The sequence below is a fragment of the Grus americana genome, chromosome 5 (genome assembly GCF_028858705.1).
Source record: "Grus americana isolate bGruAme1 chromosome 5, bGruAme1.mat, whole genome shotgun sequence".
In the NCBI taxonomy this organism is placed as follows: Eukaryota; Metazoa; Chordata; class Aves; order Gruiformes; family Gruidae; genus Grus; species Grus americana.
In genome coordinates, this window is record NC_072856.1 from 15,074,191 (window position 1) to 15,090,981 (window position 16,791).

General features: G+C 35.2%; 1 protein-coding gene across 11 annotated transcripts in view; it reads right to left on the reverse strand.

Annotated features, from left to right (window-relative positions):
- Window positions 1–16,791, reverse strand: part of SOX6 (SRY-box transcription factor 6) — a 374,241-nt gene that overhangs the window by 174,793 nt on the left and 182,657 nt on the right. For all 11 annotated transcript variants that reach the window (XM_054827505.1, XM_054827506.1, XM_054827508.1 and 8 more), the window contains one exon: window positions 1,738–1,827. In XM_054827505.1, the coding sequence (XP_054683480.1) occupies window positions 1,738–1,827 (90 nt within the window). The remainder of the gene's footprint in view (window positions 1–1,737; window positions 1,828–16,791) is intronic.

A 16,791-nucleotide genomic window follows, 5' to 3' on the forward strand; every position in this document is an offset into this window, starting at 1 on the left:
TTGATGGAAGTCAACTAGTAGTGGAGAGGATGCTGCAGACATTATGTGAGGATAGGTTTCTAGGGATGAGACACAGGAATTAAGTGGTGGAAACTAACTGAATGGCTGTCAACATGTAACTCTGGTGAGCCTAATCAGGTGATCCTTTTTATACAGCTAATAATAGGCTATACCCCCAGAAAAGGCAGTTAGAGTTGAAAATTCTTCCAAATCTGAGTGAGAATGCTTTGTACATAGAGGAGAAAAGGTTAGGAGCAAGAACTCTACCTATTCTCTCTGCAGTGAATATATATACTAAGAAAATAGGAGGAATAACATAAATCCAGAAAATCAAACTTTTTTTTTTTAATAAATGAAAGCTCATGAAAAAGCTTTTTGTGCCATATAAATGAATAAAGAACATTATTCTGCATTGTTAGAGATCCCACCTCTTTTAATTTTGATTCACTAATAGCATTCAAGCAGTTTCTATTTAAAGACTAAGTAGCTATATTGTGCAATTAATGGACAAACTAGCATTCAATGTTTTTCACACTATTAAGAGACAATACAGCTTTAAATAGAATGTGATTTCAAGACATAATTTTGTTGGATTTCATCACAGTCAATTTTAACATGTTCCTGCAAAACTGCATACTATATTTCTGCCACTGACATTACTATTGGATTTCTTACCTGCTTAATATATATGCATTGTCATACTTCTACCAAAAAACCCCAACAGGAAAATCCAACAGATTTTGGTCCTGAATCAACTGAAGGAACCAATTATAACATACGTATTAAAAAGGGCCAATCTTTCATCTGTTTGTATAATAAAAAAATTGAACTATCTTAAGTTTCCCTGGTGGAAACGTAAAACCCTAAGCATCAATTTTCATCAAATAGTATCTTTTTTCTTTTTACACTAGTTACAATTTATTAATATGATGCACGTGATTCTTTATTTTTCCACATATTCACAGTTGTAATTTAATAAAATTATACCAGTGAAGAGAAATAAATCATAAGTACCTTGTGTACCCTCAACCATGTCTTATGGCCCCTTCTCACAGCATAAAAAACCCACCTTTTTAATTTGTTGGAAGAATTGATGGGTGGGGGAAAACACTTCAAGTTTTCTACATAGTACTTAATTCTCAAGAGAATTCCACTTTTACTACATTGCTGGTTCAACAAATCTCGGAAATACTGGAAAGCACTATCTATGCAATAAAACTTGCACTGATTTCAGTAGGTCCCAAATTTCATTCAGAGCTGGTTTTTCTCTGCAGGAATAGCATGAACATTTTTTTTTTTCCCCCAATTTTGAATCAAAGATTTAGAACAGTAATCACACAATGACCACCTTCTGTAATCTGAAAGCAGTTTCTATATATAGTTTATGCAACTGGGAAGAAAAAGTACCAAGTACTAGTAAATCCATGTTTTCAAGATGTTTCTTCCTCTGGTTACAGAGATATATAGGTAATGTCAACAAACCTGTGTAACTAACCTAGTGTTTGTGATAACATCCTTGATGCTGCCTATAACTGATTATGACATGCTCTTACTTATTTGGCAGATGCATCCATCATCTTAAAGATAAATATTAAAAAACAGGATGAGTCGAGTGGAAAGAGGAAAGCACTCTCTAGTTATCATTGTTATTTCTATTATTTTTTCTGAGTTTTAAACAATACTCAATTCCCTTTTTAAAATATGTGCAAACATTTAAAATTTGAGCTAGTGAGATACCTTTAATTTCTCCAAGGAGATCACTTGTATTTAATTTTTCCATCTTCTCCTTCCAGTCTTTAGAAAGTAGCTTTTCCATGCAGGATGAATCTATTTTAAAAAAAAAAAAAAAAAAAAAATTATCAAATATATTCTCACACATCAGGAAAACAAGTGCCACCTTCATTTTAAAACTGTTCTCCCTGTTCTAGTTGGACAATAGTTTCAAAGGGAAATGAACTTGTAGCCAAACAGAGTTCTCATTTAACTGCATTTTAAATCCAAAGTAATTCCACCGAGGTTAATGGAGTTACTATGGATTTAACAAGGGTCTAATTGAAAGAAAAACTTCGTTCAGGATTTATGCATGCTAACTGCCAATTTACATGCATAGATTGCCAATGTATATACAAATTCTGTCTTTTTCATTTGAGAATGATTGTACACTCAAAATTATACATGAAGATTTAGAAGCTTTTTTTGGAAATTTGGCACACAGTGACATCTGAAACCCATTTTTATACCCATGTCAATGCAAAAGTTATTCATATAATGTCTCCGTGGAATTCATAAAAGCACTCTACATATTGGATGTTCACAGTATCAGAAATTTTCTCAGTACACTATAAACAACATGCAATGATTAGAAGATACGCTTTCATAATTTGAAGTTCAGAATACATTTCAAATCTTTGCCCCAATCTGGGAGGCCTTCTGTAGGCAAAACTGTCACTGAAGTCATTACACTTGGAGAAAGTAGAAGATTGGCCTTACTAAGTTTCATATGATCAGTCCCCAATTCCACTAAAAAAATTGATATTGAGCATAACAGACTTCAATAAAATCTAAAGGTTTTTCCAGTTCAATTAAACTAATTGGTTCTGAAGTCTAAATTATACATAACCTTCCGGAAAACTTACAAAAGGTGATTTTTAAGATGGGAATTCTTATGGCTGATATTGTGATCCAGAGTTTTATGACTTTTAAAAACCACAATTCAGATTTATAAACAATTATCAAGAAAACTTTACACACAATTGAACACTTATTTTCCCTTCCCAGTCAGTAATAATAGAATCTCAATTAAACTTAAACTCTCATAGCAAGCTGCCGTTCGTGTTAGGACAAGATGAATTTACACAATGCTTTCCAAATAACTAATAATGTTCCAAATTTTGACATTTGCACTGATCCCACTCCAGTCACTTAAGAATTAACACTGGGGTATACAAGAAGGCAGAATTCAGCCTAACATATCTTTTGCTAAATTACTGGCAGATTAAGGCCAAATCATGGCTCAAATTCCCATGTCAGCAGTCCCATCAGAAGCACTCACACAAGTGAAAACAAAAGCAAAAAACCCAGATTAAGAATGGCAACACAGATTGCATCAATGCAATGGGTAACAGTTTGTTCCACCTCAGAGGATTCTAAAAATCCTCAGAGGGAGGAGAAGCATTCAAAGAGGTTACAAAAGGAGGAGTTAAAGATTTAGGGAGAAGTTTAAGGAAGAAAAAGGTCACAAGGCCAATCACATTTTAGGGTGCAAGTAGTATCAGCCTAAAAATTCACGTTAGCATCACTCATTTGAAAAAACAAACAAACAAAAAAACACCAAAAAAACCCAAGAAAGAAAGAAAGAAAGAAAGAAAGAAAGAAAGAAGAAAGAAAGAACGAACGAACCACAACAGCAACAAAAAAACGCAAAAACCAGTTGAAAGCAAACCAAACTGTAACTACCAAAAGATCAAAGATCAGGTTTTAATTGCAACACATTTTCACCGTGCAAGCCTCCGTGGAAAGACAACACAGCTCGTAAATCTTTTTGAAGTAATATTTCAGTAGAAAAGCTAATTTATTTACTAATTATATCTTTCTATGAAAGAGACAAAATTAAGGAGCTGTAAGTTGCAATAGGCAGTGTTAAAATACTTGTTATATAATAACAATTTACTTTTAACAATAACAGGCACTTATTACTTTTATGAGTTCTGGCCTGATAATAGAAGAATCAAGAAATAACCATCAATTATCAATAGAACATTATAATTTGTCCTTTTTTGTGATATCATCATTAGTTTAAAAAGATGTTTCTGTGTTTCTCCCCTGCCAAAATTTCAGACCCCCTCATCCCTGTAAAAAAAAAAAAAAAAAAAGAGAGCTTTAGGGTTTTATTTTTATGTTTGCTATAGGTTATGTATTCTACTGCTTTTTACCTAAGATATTTTCCTCAATTCATACAAAGAAGGAAAAATATTTAAATTATATAAAAAAAGAAACAATTAGAATATCACAGGAGTTTATTAAATACTTTCCTCCAAAGCACTTGCTTTATTTTTTCTCTTACTGTTCTTAAGAACATCCATGTTTATCTGTAGTGTTCTTATACTACATAAGGGCAAAAACCATATTTCTAAAGGCAGCCTGAGAAAGAAGTGGAATGGAAAACAGGTCTATCCGTGTGCCTTCTTTTTGATACAATCACACTGCTAGCTACAATTTTTATCTCTATATATGACTGAAAAATTCCTTAATAAACATTTCTGTAAACACCCCTATCTCATTCAAACTCTACATTATAGACCTGACCACACAATTTAGAGCTACTGTATTTTGTTATTGGGAAGATTACAAAAACACACAATGAGCCTTTTAATGAACTTTTTTTAGAACATTGTAGAAATAACTCTCTTGAAATTCCTGTAAATTTTCAGTTAGCAGGTTTAACCTGCATAAATTTTAGAATTTAAAATAATGATATGTGTTAAAGTTCTCTGGAGGTCCTCCACATTAGATACAAAACTATATATAAAGGCTTATACTTGAAAGGCATGTCTCCCCTGAAGTTCTGTATTCTCTGTTCACAAACACACATTTAGAAAAGGTTTGTGAATCCGAAAGGGATTTTTTCTTCTTTCTGTACTGAAAATTAATTTTTACATACATATAAAATCTACAAAGATATCTTCTGACATCAGTAAAACGTCTTCATCCATATTGATTCCTTTCCTGATTTGATTCATTATAGAAACAAAACATCGACTCGGGATCCAGCACTGAACATTGAAGAAGCCCGAATTCACATCTGCACTGCATCACTCTCCCTGCACTGAGGCTCTGCTTCAGAACCATTCCAAAACCTTGTGGATCCCGACATTTTCAAAATTCAGGGGTATTCTTGTTAAAGACAATTATAAAAGAAGCAAAGAAAGAAATTAGCATTTATACATTTTTAGCTCTTCTCACTGACTTTATAAACCACAGTTGGGCTTCTGCTGCAAAGTAGCATATTTTGTACTGACACATGTAAGATCAAACTCGTGAAGTTGCACTAGAGCAATTTATTATATTAACAACACACAGCTTCTCATCCTTTATATTCTTCTCTTGTGAACTAGGAAGAATGTTCTTTCAAGGACAGCGAACAGGTTAAGTATAATTAGACTGAGATGACTAAATGAAATCATTGAGTATTATTTAATATCACGGTTTATTACATACTTTGTTAGCAGTTTTAATTGTAGACTAAAGGAGTTTAAAGTACTGTGAGAATCTTGTTAGACATGACAGTTTTGCAAAGGTGAATGAGAAGGGGATGTTAAAAGATAAATAAGCGGGGGGGGGGGGTTGGGGGGGGGGGGAAGCCGAGGAAAAAAAAAAAGCCTAGGTGTTAGATGAAAAGGATCTCTCCACAATGACAAAGCATCGATGAAAAGAATTAACATTTGTCCATTGGGTAATCAATCAGTCAAGGAATGGATGGAATCCAGCTCTTTGTTGCACAACCGGTGATGAAGAACGAGTGTGTTAGCTATCACAGCCAAGCTCTCAAGTTCTTCCGACTGAATGAAAGTCATCTTGTTCCTATCAAGGATAGCTTTTGCCTCTTGTCTCTTCCTTATTATTCCCTTCCCCCCCCCCCCTTTTTTTTTTAATTTCACTTTTACAGCCTTCAACAAGTTACCAACCCCAGCTATAGCTTACATGAATACTGTATGACCTTACAGTGGCCTGCACCCATCCTCATTGATTTTGGGGGGTTGTTCCTTTTTTTGTTTTTTTTCTTTTAATTCACTGAAGTAGCCGCTTATTACTTTCTTTGAAATACAGATATGGGAAAAAAAAAAAGCGCATTCATGCCCTGTGTGTGTTTTTGTTTTTTATGGTAAAGTCATACATAAAAGAAAGCCTAAATGTGAGAGTGCAGCAGCAAAACTTCAAAGCACTGACTGTCAGACATTATTATTTCAAATCAGCTTTGACTTTTTGAGACTTAATAAAACACTATAGTACAGACTGGCATATTTATAACACCTATACCAGTGATCAACTGAACTGTCTTATTCTTGCTACTGTGCAGTGCCTTGTTATTTCTTTTATAATAAGCTTCCCTCAAAACATGTTGTAACAATACTGCAAACTGATAATTATTAATGATATGAGTTCTAAAACATGACTTGTTTTGCATACAATTCTTTTTGAATACATACATTACTTTGTGACAGAAGACAAAAGCACATTGATTTATTAATAATGATTGCAAATGCATAGCAAGTTCATAAACAATACAGAAATATAATTCAATCAAAGGTATAGGTGACATATTTCTACATGCATCTGAACGGATACGTCTCAAGGGAAGAGGCACTGGGAAAGACAAGGTAGGGCAACTAGAAGAGAAATCAGGCATACTACAGAGAAACTGTTCTAAAACATGATCAGATCCTCAGGAGGAGGAGGATAAACTTCTTTTCTGTGTTTTAGAAGAACAATACTACAGAATTAGCGGTATCTTTCTATTTTAGAACTATCGTCTATAGTTATACCGCATAACAATTTAGTAGATATTGCTAAACATAAAAAGACCGTATTTTTGCGAGCTTTGGGACTACATAACAATATGCAAGTTCCTCCATCTCTAATGTTCTATCAGCTACTCTCTGCACACTTATTTGCCTTCAGCTCCACAGGAGAAAATATGTCCTCTGGATCAGCCTTTGTCAAATGAGTTCAAATGCCTCATTCAAGTTTATATCATGAGAAAAGCAGCACAAGTGGTATTATCCTGTCAGCATCTATGAAATATTTCTTAGAGAAGAAGTGTTCAGGGCGGGGGGGTTCCTTTGAAAGAATGTTAAATGAGATTATGAACTCCTTGGGACAGACATTTGTGTGCTTACGAGGCCTACTGCACGAGGCCTACTGCAGGAGAAGAGCTGCTTTTTTCCCCAAAATTCAAATAAGCTGCAAATAAACAATGGTTGCCCTGCTCCCTATTTTACCTTTGCACATCTCACCCCATGCCTCAAGTGCAAATGTGCTTTTTTTCAAGTGGGTGAAGCTAAGGTCGTGCCACCTAAAATAATAAAAATGATAACACCACAACCCATCGTGCATCTGAAAGAGGAAGGTTTCTTTCAGTATTGTTAATAGAATACTAAATCCTGTTCAGAGTAGAAAAATCTAAATAAAATCAGTACTCTACAAATATTCCTGAAAAGTCAAGCGTAATTTAGATTTACCCTAGTCAGTGTTTGTTACTTACAACTAAACTAAAACGTCAGGTCCACTGGTGCTATTATTAGATCCATTCATAAAAAATGTGAATTATTCAGAAAATTTAGGGGTTTTTTTTAATCCAGTGATGAGTTTTAATACACCTGTGCTGGGACCTTTGATTAACTGATCCATCACTGAATGCATGACAACAGCTTATTTACATGCCTTTTGTGAGTTCACTGCCCATCAGATTTCCTTGAGGTAAAGAACCACCTGGCATAGATCTATATCATAAAAATACTTCCTAATTTTCACACTTCATATTACGTATTCTAAAATTATATGCAAACTCTAACATTTCGGTATCAAAGGGAAAGGCAAAAGGTTAATTTAATTCACTTTGAAAGAAAGCGATTTTATAATCTTCTAACAATTCAAAATTAAATTAAGGACTTTACATTTACATTCATGATTTGAGAAATAAAAATATAATTTAACCATGATTATCAGAAACTTAACTGCTGGGTGGTACTATCTATTCTTTTTTAATCCAAGGATGTAAAGTTTGTGTAATGTTACTGAAATAGATTCTTTGTTGCCATAGTTACTTTTTTTCTTCTTTCAAACACAAATTGTCCTTTCCTGTTTCAATAAACTTTAAATAAAGAAAAGGAGAGAGCAACAATACAAAACTAATCAAAAATCTGCCTGAAGGCTTAACATCCATAGTTGCAATGTACTGCCACTGTCTCTTGCTCATAAGCAGCTTGGCTTCAATCTTGCTGTCAGTGGAGAGGCAGGTCAGGGGAATCTCATCTCATCCTTCTCAATTTCCATACTGTTCTCGTACAATAATTAATTGTCGTGGTCTAACAGAAAATTAAAATATAAGGCATTTCAGATGTTGTTAGCCAGTGAACTGATTTCTCTGGCCAACTTTTTTCAATATTTTCTTGATTTAACAAGCTTTCAAAAGCCAAGTTCTTGAAAAACAAAAATACAATCACAACACAAAAATGAGCAACATGACGTTTAGAACGGGAAAACCTGCTAATTCCTTTTGCTACATTTAGTGCAAATTGAAAAAAAAAAAAAAGATAAAAAGAAAAAAATCACCCCTAAATTCTCTATCTTGCTCCTGCCATTAAGAAGCCAAGTAATCCTGGCCAGTCGCTTACTCCACCCTCTCGTGTGGACTCGTTTCTCTCCACCTCTTTGTCTGCCTTGGCTATTGAGGCTGTGACGCTTCTGGCACAGGCTGCCTATCTCACAAAGGTTTTGTTGAACACCTAGCACATTTCTGACCAGGAATTAGATCTTGGTTCTGATTCTCAGTGCAACCTGTAGGCAGTACTGTAAAACCAAAAAAGGAAATAAGGAAAATAAAAAAAAGGGCAAAGAAGCTTTCCTAAATACAATTGTATGCAAAAGGCAGTCAGCTCACAGTAGATGTTTTCTTGCAAAAGCAATAATGGAAACACGACTGAGATCTGACTACCTACCATTACAGTTTTGTTTAGGACAGGGAACCAAGTAAATCTGCCAACTGCTGTACATTTTTTCACAGGGACAAGATTTCCACAATATGATAAAATTAGAACTGTAAGAGCTTGGAGAGCTCTCTTAACTTTTAATTAAAACTCTCCAAGCTCACTAAAAATAATTAGGCATTAAAATGTTCTGGTTTTCCTCTGAATTCATTTGCACTACTTGAATGGTCTAGATCTTGCATGAAACAACAGACATTCCAAACAGAAACACTGGAATTTAACTGGGGGAGATTTCCAGACCTGCTTTCTATGATGTGGCTAGTGGGAAAAACTGTAGAGTCTGAAGATTGTACGAATTCTGCCTAAAATGGCTTGTTTCAACAGGAATTCTCTAGTGCAAATAGCATTTGCACTTCTGCTCAGTGCAAAATTCTAGATAAAAAGGAGTTTGAATTTCATGGAAAGAAAAACCCAAGATACAGCTCTGACCTTTATTTTTATTTCTTTATTAAAAAGCAGAACCTTTAACCTTGCAAATGTTTTTGTTCGCTTAAAATAACTCATACAATGCTATATGCCACACTATTTTTAGAAAAGCAACAAGAGAAAGCATGCTTTTCCCATACAGCAGGGCACAGATATAAACATCAACACAGATGCTCTGTGAGAGAGCGCTGGACTTCTCAAGCACTTGATCATTAAGGAATGCACCAACTGTTTTAGATAATCTCGTGCCAGCTCCAATTCTGCTCCACACTCCCCTTTGGGAGTGGCAAATCTTGTCCTGCTCCTAATTTTTCATTTGACTCACTCCTCCATTCTTTTTTTTTTTTTTTTCCCAGAACAGAGGGAGAAAGGCATTGTGTGCCAAGCAATGCAAGACTAGAATCACTTCCCCAAACAGAGCAAAACTTTCAGACAATTAACCCTCCCCTCTTCTTTCAGATAAATTACTAAGTATAAAATGCAATCTGTTTCCTTTGTTTACTCAATATGAACAATTTGTAAATGACTCAAGGATAAAATTCAGAAAATGTTGTGCTAAATTAGAACCATTATAAACATGCTAATGACTGCTCAACTAAAACATGCAGGATCAGTGTGAAGAAATATATTTAGTTCCTGTGAAATACAGTTGTATTGCCTCAGAACTATTTGGTCACTTAATTGTATGTGATTACTTCAGGAAAATGTTAATTTTGTGAAGACTGCACTAGACGATACACTATGTATGTTAAAAGGAGCTTTCTCAAATGTCAGTGTAATCGCTTGGATGCAATGTTTTGGCATATTAGTAGGAGAGAAATATCTTTTAAGTCTGTCAAAATTACATGTACATTTCACTCCTCCACTTAAAGTTTCCCTTCCATTATAAGCCATATTTTACTGTTAGATTGGCTGTATTCATTGAAGTACACATCATTGCCTTATTTGCATTACAATGATAGTATACTGTGTATTATACGTAACCACCTATTCCTTAAGTATGTGCACCTCTATTTACTTCCCAAGTGAACGTATAATATTGGCGAGAAAGAATCTCAACCTTTACACAACAGCAATCAGGGACAGTCAGGGAAAGGGGAGCACAATTTGCTTGCAATCCCTGGCCAAAAGATTACATAAACTGATATAATAAAGGAGAATGATACACTTGTTTTCCTGTCTCTTGCTATGTATCAGCAAGGTAGCAAAATCAATAGGATTTGCAATATTTGTTATTTTGCAAAACAAGAGCTGTGTTAAGGTAAGCAGATCTCAAAATCTTCATTATTTTTCTTTGCTGCCACATCTTCACATTGTTCTGTATTGAGCAGTTCTATAAGATCAATTTTTTTTCCTCAGAGTGGAAAAGAACAGACTGAAGCAATATCTTAGCTAGAACTCATCAGCATAGCTCCATCAAAGTCTACTTAGTCTTAAATAGATTTGAAATTTCTCCCAACATTTGGCCTAATTATTCTTTCTCTTAATCTCATACCTCCATTCCTTATTATAGTCCTTTTATAACCGTAAACAATTCACTTTCATCTTTGGTATCCACTCTTTTCAAACACTTGTGAGTTGAAGTGACATTCTTCTCATTATTACTCCAACTATTGAGAATTTAATCTTTAAATCTTTCTTTGTTAAACTGCTCTGGAACAAATCACGTATCATATGGCCTCTGGACGTGTAGTGTCTTTCTTTTACAAATGAATCTCCCTAGTAGCTCAAGAAGTCGCAGATTGCGTGTCAGCCTGTGTTCAGCTACGCACTAAACCCACCCACTGGACCCATCTTACTAAAGACATGGGGGCAGATTTTATTTTCTCTTAACATTGCACGGCTCTCCCAGATTGTCATACCAAGATTCTCCTCCCATCTCAACTCAAGAAATTATTTGGTAGCACAAATAGGCATTTATGGCATTGCGTCTTCTCCCATGAAGTGCAATGCCAAGTAAGTACTGTATCATTTAAGAAAGCAGAAATTCCATAAAATTACTATGAAAATATTCTTAAAAGTTTTGGGGAGTAAAACCATCTTAAACAAAAGGTAATACAAAAATACAAGTGTCTAACAGCAGGTTAGTTTGTAGGGAGACAGGGAGTGAGAAGACTTCCTGAAAAGCGAGGAAAATCAGTTTCTATTAAACTGATTAATGTTCCTCGGAAAATTTGTGACACCAGATGATTTATGAACAAAACATGGATGATTCAAAAGACCTCTATTTTGTTCCCCCAAATCATGTTCTACTCATTACCCTAATAATGCAGTAATAAACATCTGTTTAATGATTTGAAGGCTTCTTAATATTGTGTATAAAAATCTTAACTCAGCTCTTACATAAAATATTCTGAAATTAAAACAATTGTATAACAAAAAGAATTTTTCATGAGAAATCCTTAAGCATTTTTCTATGTAAAAGTATAATACAAAGAAAGCAAAATAATGTGTTCTTGATTTGAAATGACTTCAAACAAGGATGCAAAGGAATGAAAACAACAGCTAGAATCTCCTCTCTATTTACCATTTCTGAAGGTCTCTAAGGCACACGATGCTGTCTTTTCCAGGACACTAAAATACACTGACAAAATCAGTTCCATAGCCTCCTTTATATTAATAAAACTTTGACTTAAATAAACTATCATATCTTGTATAAACATAAATATAGAACAAGCAAGAGTTTCCTGAGCTAATTCCAGCAAACAGAGCTTTAAAAGGTTTACAAATCTCACAAGCACCGATCTACTTGCTATGGATATATATTTCAGGAATAATAGATGGTTTGTTACTAATCTGTGTAAAGATTTAAGAGAAGAATGCACTAATATCTTCGAGAATAATATTTTAAAATTTTCATTTCCCTATATACATAGAGCTGAAAATTAGCCATCAATTTTTTTCTTGTAAAAGAACATTACTGATTTTGTAAAGTCAAGTACTGGAAAGATACAGAAATGCTAGAATTAAAGTTGTCCAGGAAATTCTAATTCAGCCCCTGTGTGAATAAACATTATGATACATTCTTTAAATACACCTCCCCACACATGTAGTTAAAAAAAAAAAAAAAAAAAGTACACTTTCTTTGTTACAGGATTCTTGCTACATTCAGCACATGGGACAACCCCAGACAAAGCATAAACTGGAACTGCAGAGCACACGAGGCTGTTGCCCATATGATCATTGGCCACATTTCTTTGCAAAAGTTCAAAGAAATTAAATGAATGAGGGATGGAACTGCAAAAGGAGAACTGATGGGTCGCAGTTTCATTATCTGGGAGCTCAATTTAAAAAACTTGGGGTTGTATCTGAGGAATTGCTGAACATTCACAGCTGCAGCTGTTTCAACGTAAAGATTGAGGCTACAATATATATAGCTATATATAAACTGCTGCACAAAGTTAGGTCCTCTGTAAAAGAATCAGGACTCAAATACCTCAAGCTGAAAAACCAATAAATCAATGATGTTTTTAAAGTCACACTCTTAGTCCCACACCTGTGAAGTTGGTATTTACATACAAAACTACCCTTTTTTTCCACCTTACAAAGACTTTGAGACAGTAATTTGTTTGTAGGACATTTACAGAATATGCTGGGAAAAAAACAGCCGATTGTGTAATATCCATGTCTTCAGAGCACAGCTTGAATAATAAGTAATTAATAGACACTAAGGCTTCAGATTGACCAGTAAGGATATAACAAGCTACTGGACAGTTTCACATTCAGAGAGGATCACCCTGTTAGTGAATTGGATGAATCAGAATTCTTTTTGAGGAAATATATTGTTTAATCATGTAATAAAAATTATACTTATATACCTGAAAACAATGGAAATGGACTGTGGTTTCTCCGCACTGGACTTCACGAATTAAAAGCACTAACAATAATAACAGAGTGCATGTTGCACCCTGTCCTAGTGCGGTAAAACAGACACAGCCCCCTTTTCCTCCCCTAACAGAGCAAATCTTGACATCCCCCATGTACAGGCTGACAGACCTGTATAGGTTCCCCCATCTGCTTAGAGCAAGTGATGTCAGTGTGATGCGCTATTTGACCCACTAACTCAGCACATATTTCTTGGCAGAAAATAATTTTTGCCCCCAAAGCTGGTGCACAAATTCACCATCATATACATGTTCCCCAAATATGTAGCATAGTAATACAATAAATTTCAGAGACAAGAAAATAGGGGTCATTTGGAAACATCTGAGAGGAGATTTAATAATACTCATCCCAAAATCTGCTATCCAAAGAGGTAAATGCATATTCAGTACAATTAAATCTTCATAGCTACAGAAAATGGAAACCACAGTAAGCTCCTGCTACCTGTTTCAAGTTATTCTTTATTTCCTATTCTGCTAATAAATGTCTTGTCTTTTCCAGAATCCTTCTCACTACAAGCAAGAAATAGGCAATGGAGCTCTAGAGAACTATGCCACAACCTTCACTAAAAGTTATATTGCAGGTAACAAAGATAATTTATAGGATTTCTGTCTTAAATATGTAGCCTTTTTGCTTTTGTTGATTTAATCCAGACTCTATAGTTAAAACAATTTAAATTAATGAGCTGAATTTTAGCTGCATAACTCCCCAGAAAATTTAAGCGTGCGTGAAATGCTACACAGCTACTCTGAAATTGTAGATTAATGCTGTTTTATGATATACTCTTTACACAAATGCAAAAGAATCTAGTAAAGACTCGGTTGTTTAGAAGAATTTTTCTCATATTTAGGGCCAACAGAAAATTTCACGTTATCAGAACAACTCCTACACAAAAGATTGCTCAATTATAAGCTCTGATTTACAATCTTAGAAGTACCTGTTCCAGAGAACAGGAAAGGTAGGAAATATCTTTGTTCAAATACTAAATGACATAGGATATTGGAAAAGTATGATATCGCCTTATTCATTTAAATATATTACCAAATTCAGTGCATGAGTAACAGGTGAAATTTTGGTTCCTATTGCATTCAATAGATCACAGTCGAATGCACTTCATACACTTGTACTGGAGGGATAACAAAATTCACAACAGGATCCATATATTTCTTAATTGTAAACTATATTTCCTGTCTTGTAGAGTGTCTTTAGCAAGGCCACGGCATGATTTCTAGGCTAGATCCTTTATACACAAGGTTGTATGTATGGACTTCGTACAGAAAAAGTAGTGTGACCATAATGGTTTGAAGGTGCAATGCAAAAGCTTGTTACTATCAAGCCAAAGGCAGAAGTTTGGGCTGCTGCCAGTTTCTCCACGTGCTCATGGTTTGGTCCATCTAATTTCTGTTTACATACATTAAAGTTGAGATTAATGTCTTACCCTTTGGTCACGTTTTCATTGTCTTTACTCCACATGAGAATTATCTTACTGGGGTTCTTATCTTGACGTTGCCCACAAAACTCATTGTATTTAGGCAACCATACAATCTTTTTTGTCAACTAATTACTTCTCTAATCTCTGGGCTGCAAACCTGCCTAAACCTTACTCCCACATTTGCACCCACACTATTAATATAATCATGAGCACAAGGAAGGCAGAGTCTCAAACATGGCAAGTTACACGTCTCTGGTTCCTTAAGCTTTTTTTAAACACTTATTTATGGGCGAGGTATAATTTACACCACCTTATGTATAGCTGGGCAGGTGGCACACTGTGACTGCTGCTCCTTATATCAAATGCGCCAACATCATTGTCAGCGGTGCCCACTTCTCCCCACCAACCATATTTTCACCTGTTCTCTCTCACCGTAAGATTTCACTGAGAGGTCTCTGGGACAAGGACTGTTGTTTACTTTTACTACTGCTATATGTACAGCACCTAACATACTTCCTAACAGAGGCCCCTACAAAAAATTACAAGGAATCATCTTAATTACTTCTGATGAAACTCAGAGACCCTTCAGAACTCGGTGGCCTAAGTTCCATGGAATAAATTACTTCATTTTTGTTCCTTTTTCCTTTCAAAGCTATACATGTCACATAACTTACTCTCTCAACTGGAACAACTGGTTGTGCTCAGCCTAAGGCAGTGGTCAATGAACATCGTACCTTTGCCTGCACAAAGGGAGAAAGGCGGTACGCTCAGGCACAGCTTTTCCCAAGGCAAAGTGGTTACCGCAGGTCCCAGAGCTGCTGGTATACTCCATGAAAGTTGAAGTCGCATAGAATTTTTTTAATTCTACAGTGAAGTTGCTCAGGTTTCTCAAGTTCAGAAAGTTTCCAATTTTAGGCAAGAGAAGAATTGTGACGAGATCTAGCATTTAGGAACAACAACTCCTTTCAATGAACTATCCCACATTGAGATATTTTCAGGATTTGTCCAAAAGCTTTTTAGCTGACAGGAAATACACTATATCCTTCTTCAGCAAAATGTAACTCCCTAATGAGTTTATTATCCTATAAACAGTGGTGTAAATGTGAACTTTGATATAAAGACAATAACATCTCCCTTCTTCTGAAAATTATGAACTGGACCCACTCAGCACCTAAGACTATACGCAATTCATCCCAGAACACAGGTTGAAGAATTCAATTGCCACAGTCCATTATTTTCTGCAGTTATTTACAAAATAAGTATAAAATTTGCCCATTCATTTTGATTGGGTTTTTTTTCCACTCTTTTTGCACGAGTGAAATAATTTCAAAAGATGGATAATGACAGAGATCCAGGCCCTACAAGTGGAGCCTTATACTGTATTAAACAGCTGATCAGACAATAAGAACAAATATTGCCAACAAGTGTATAAGAAAATCATGATAACTGTTTACTGCAAAGTCATGCAAGAATCACCACATTGGATCAGGCTGTTTAACAATTCCTCTGTAACAATGGTAACTTTTGCAAAGACTAAATTAAAAATTTGAATACCATAAGCATGTTCCACCTAGAGTCAAGGCTGCACTTTTAAGCAAAAATACTTCTTTTTCTTTGAAGAAGCTTCCATCCCTTTATACCAGAGACAAGGACCAGCACTCCACAGAAAGAGTCAGTAGAGCTTGGCCAAACAGAAAGCCACGCAGAAACAACTTGTAAACCACTAATTTTGCATCCAAAAAGATATGTTATCTACATGGTCAGATGCACACATTCTTATTTTTGTTCAAATCAAACAAAATTTAGGGGCTTTTTAAACACTGCTTTTACAACCTCCTGTTCCTTGCTTAGATGGCACATCCTAATCTTAAAGCCAAGTTTCTCTTGTTTTGCAGGTGTTCTGATTTGAATTCACAATACCACATCTCTAACAGGCAAAGTTATCCATAACAGCTCCCCAAAATCAGGCAATTCATATCAGCCACTAGATGCAGTCCATACACTGGAAAACAATACCAAGTCAGCCAACATCAACCATATTCTGTAACAGCTTGCCAAGGTCAAGGTGCCAGGTGTCCTCCTATACTGGACTTCTCTATGTCTTCTTGTTCGGAGGCTGTGACTCCAACAGTACTGTACTGTAAAAATCTGGATTAAATCTAGCAAAGAAAGAGATCATTTATAAGTCATCTGTGGGTACATTCTGTCTCTGGTGTGTGGCTGAAACTCCCATTAACACTAACATGAGCTACGCAGGCCTACTGATCGGTGAATTATATCCCTGAC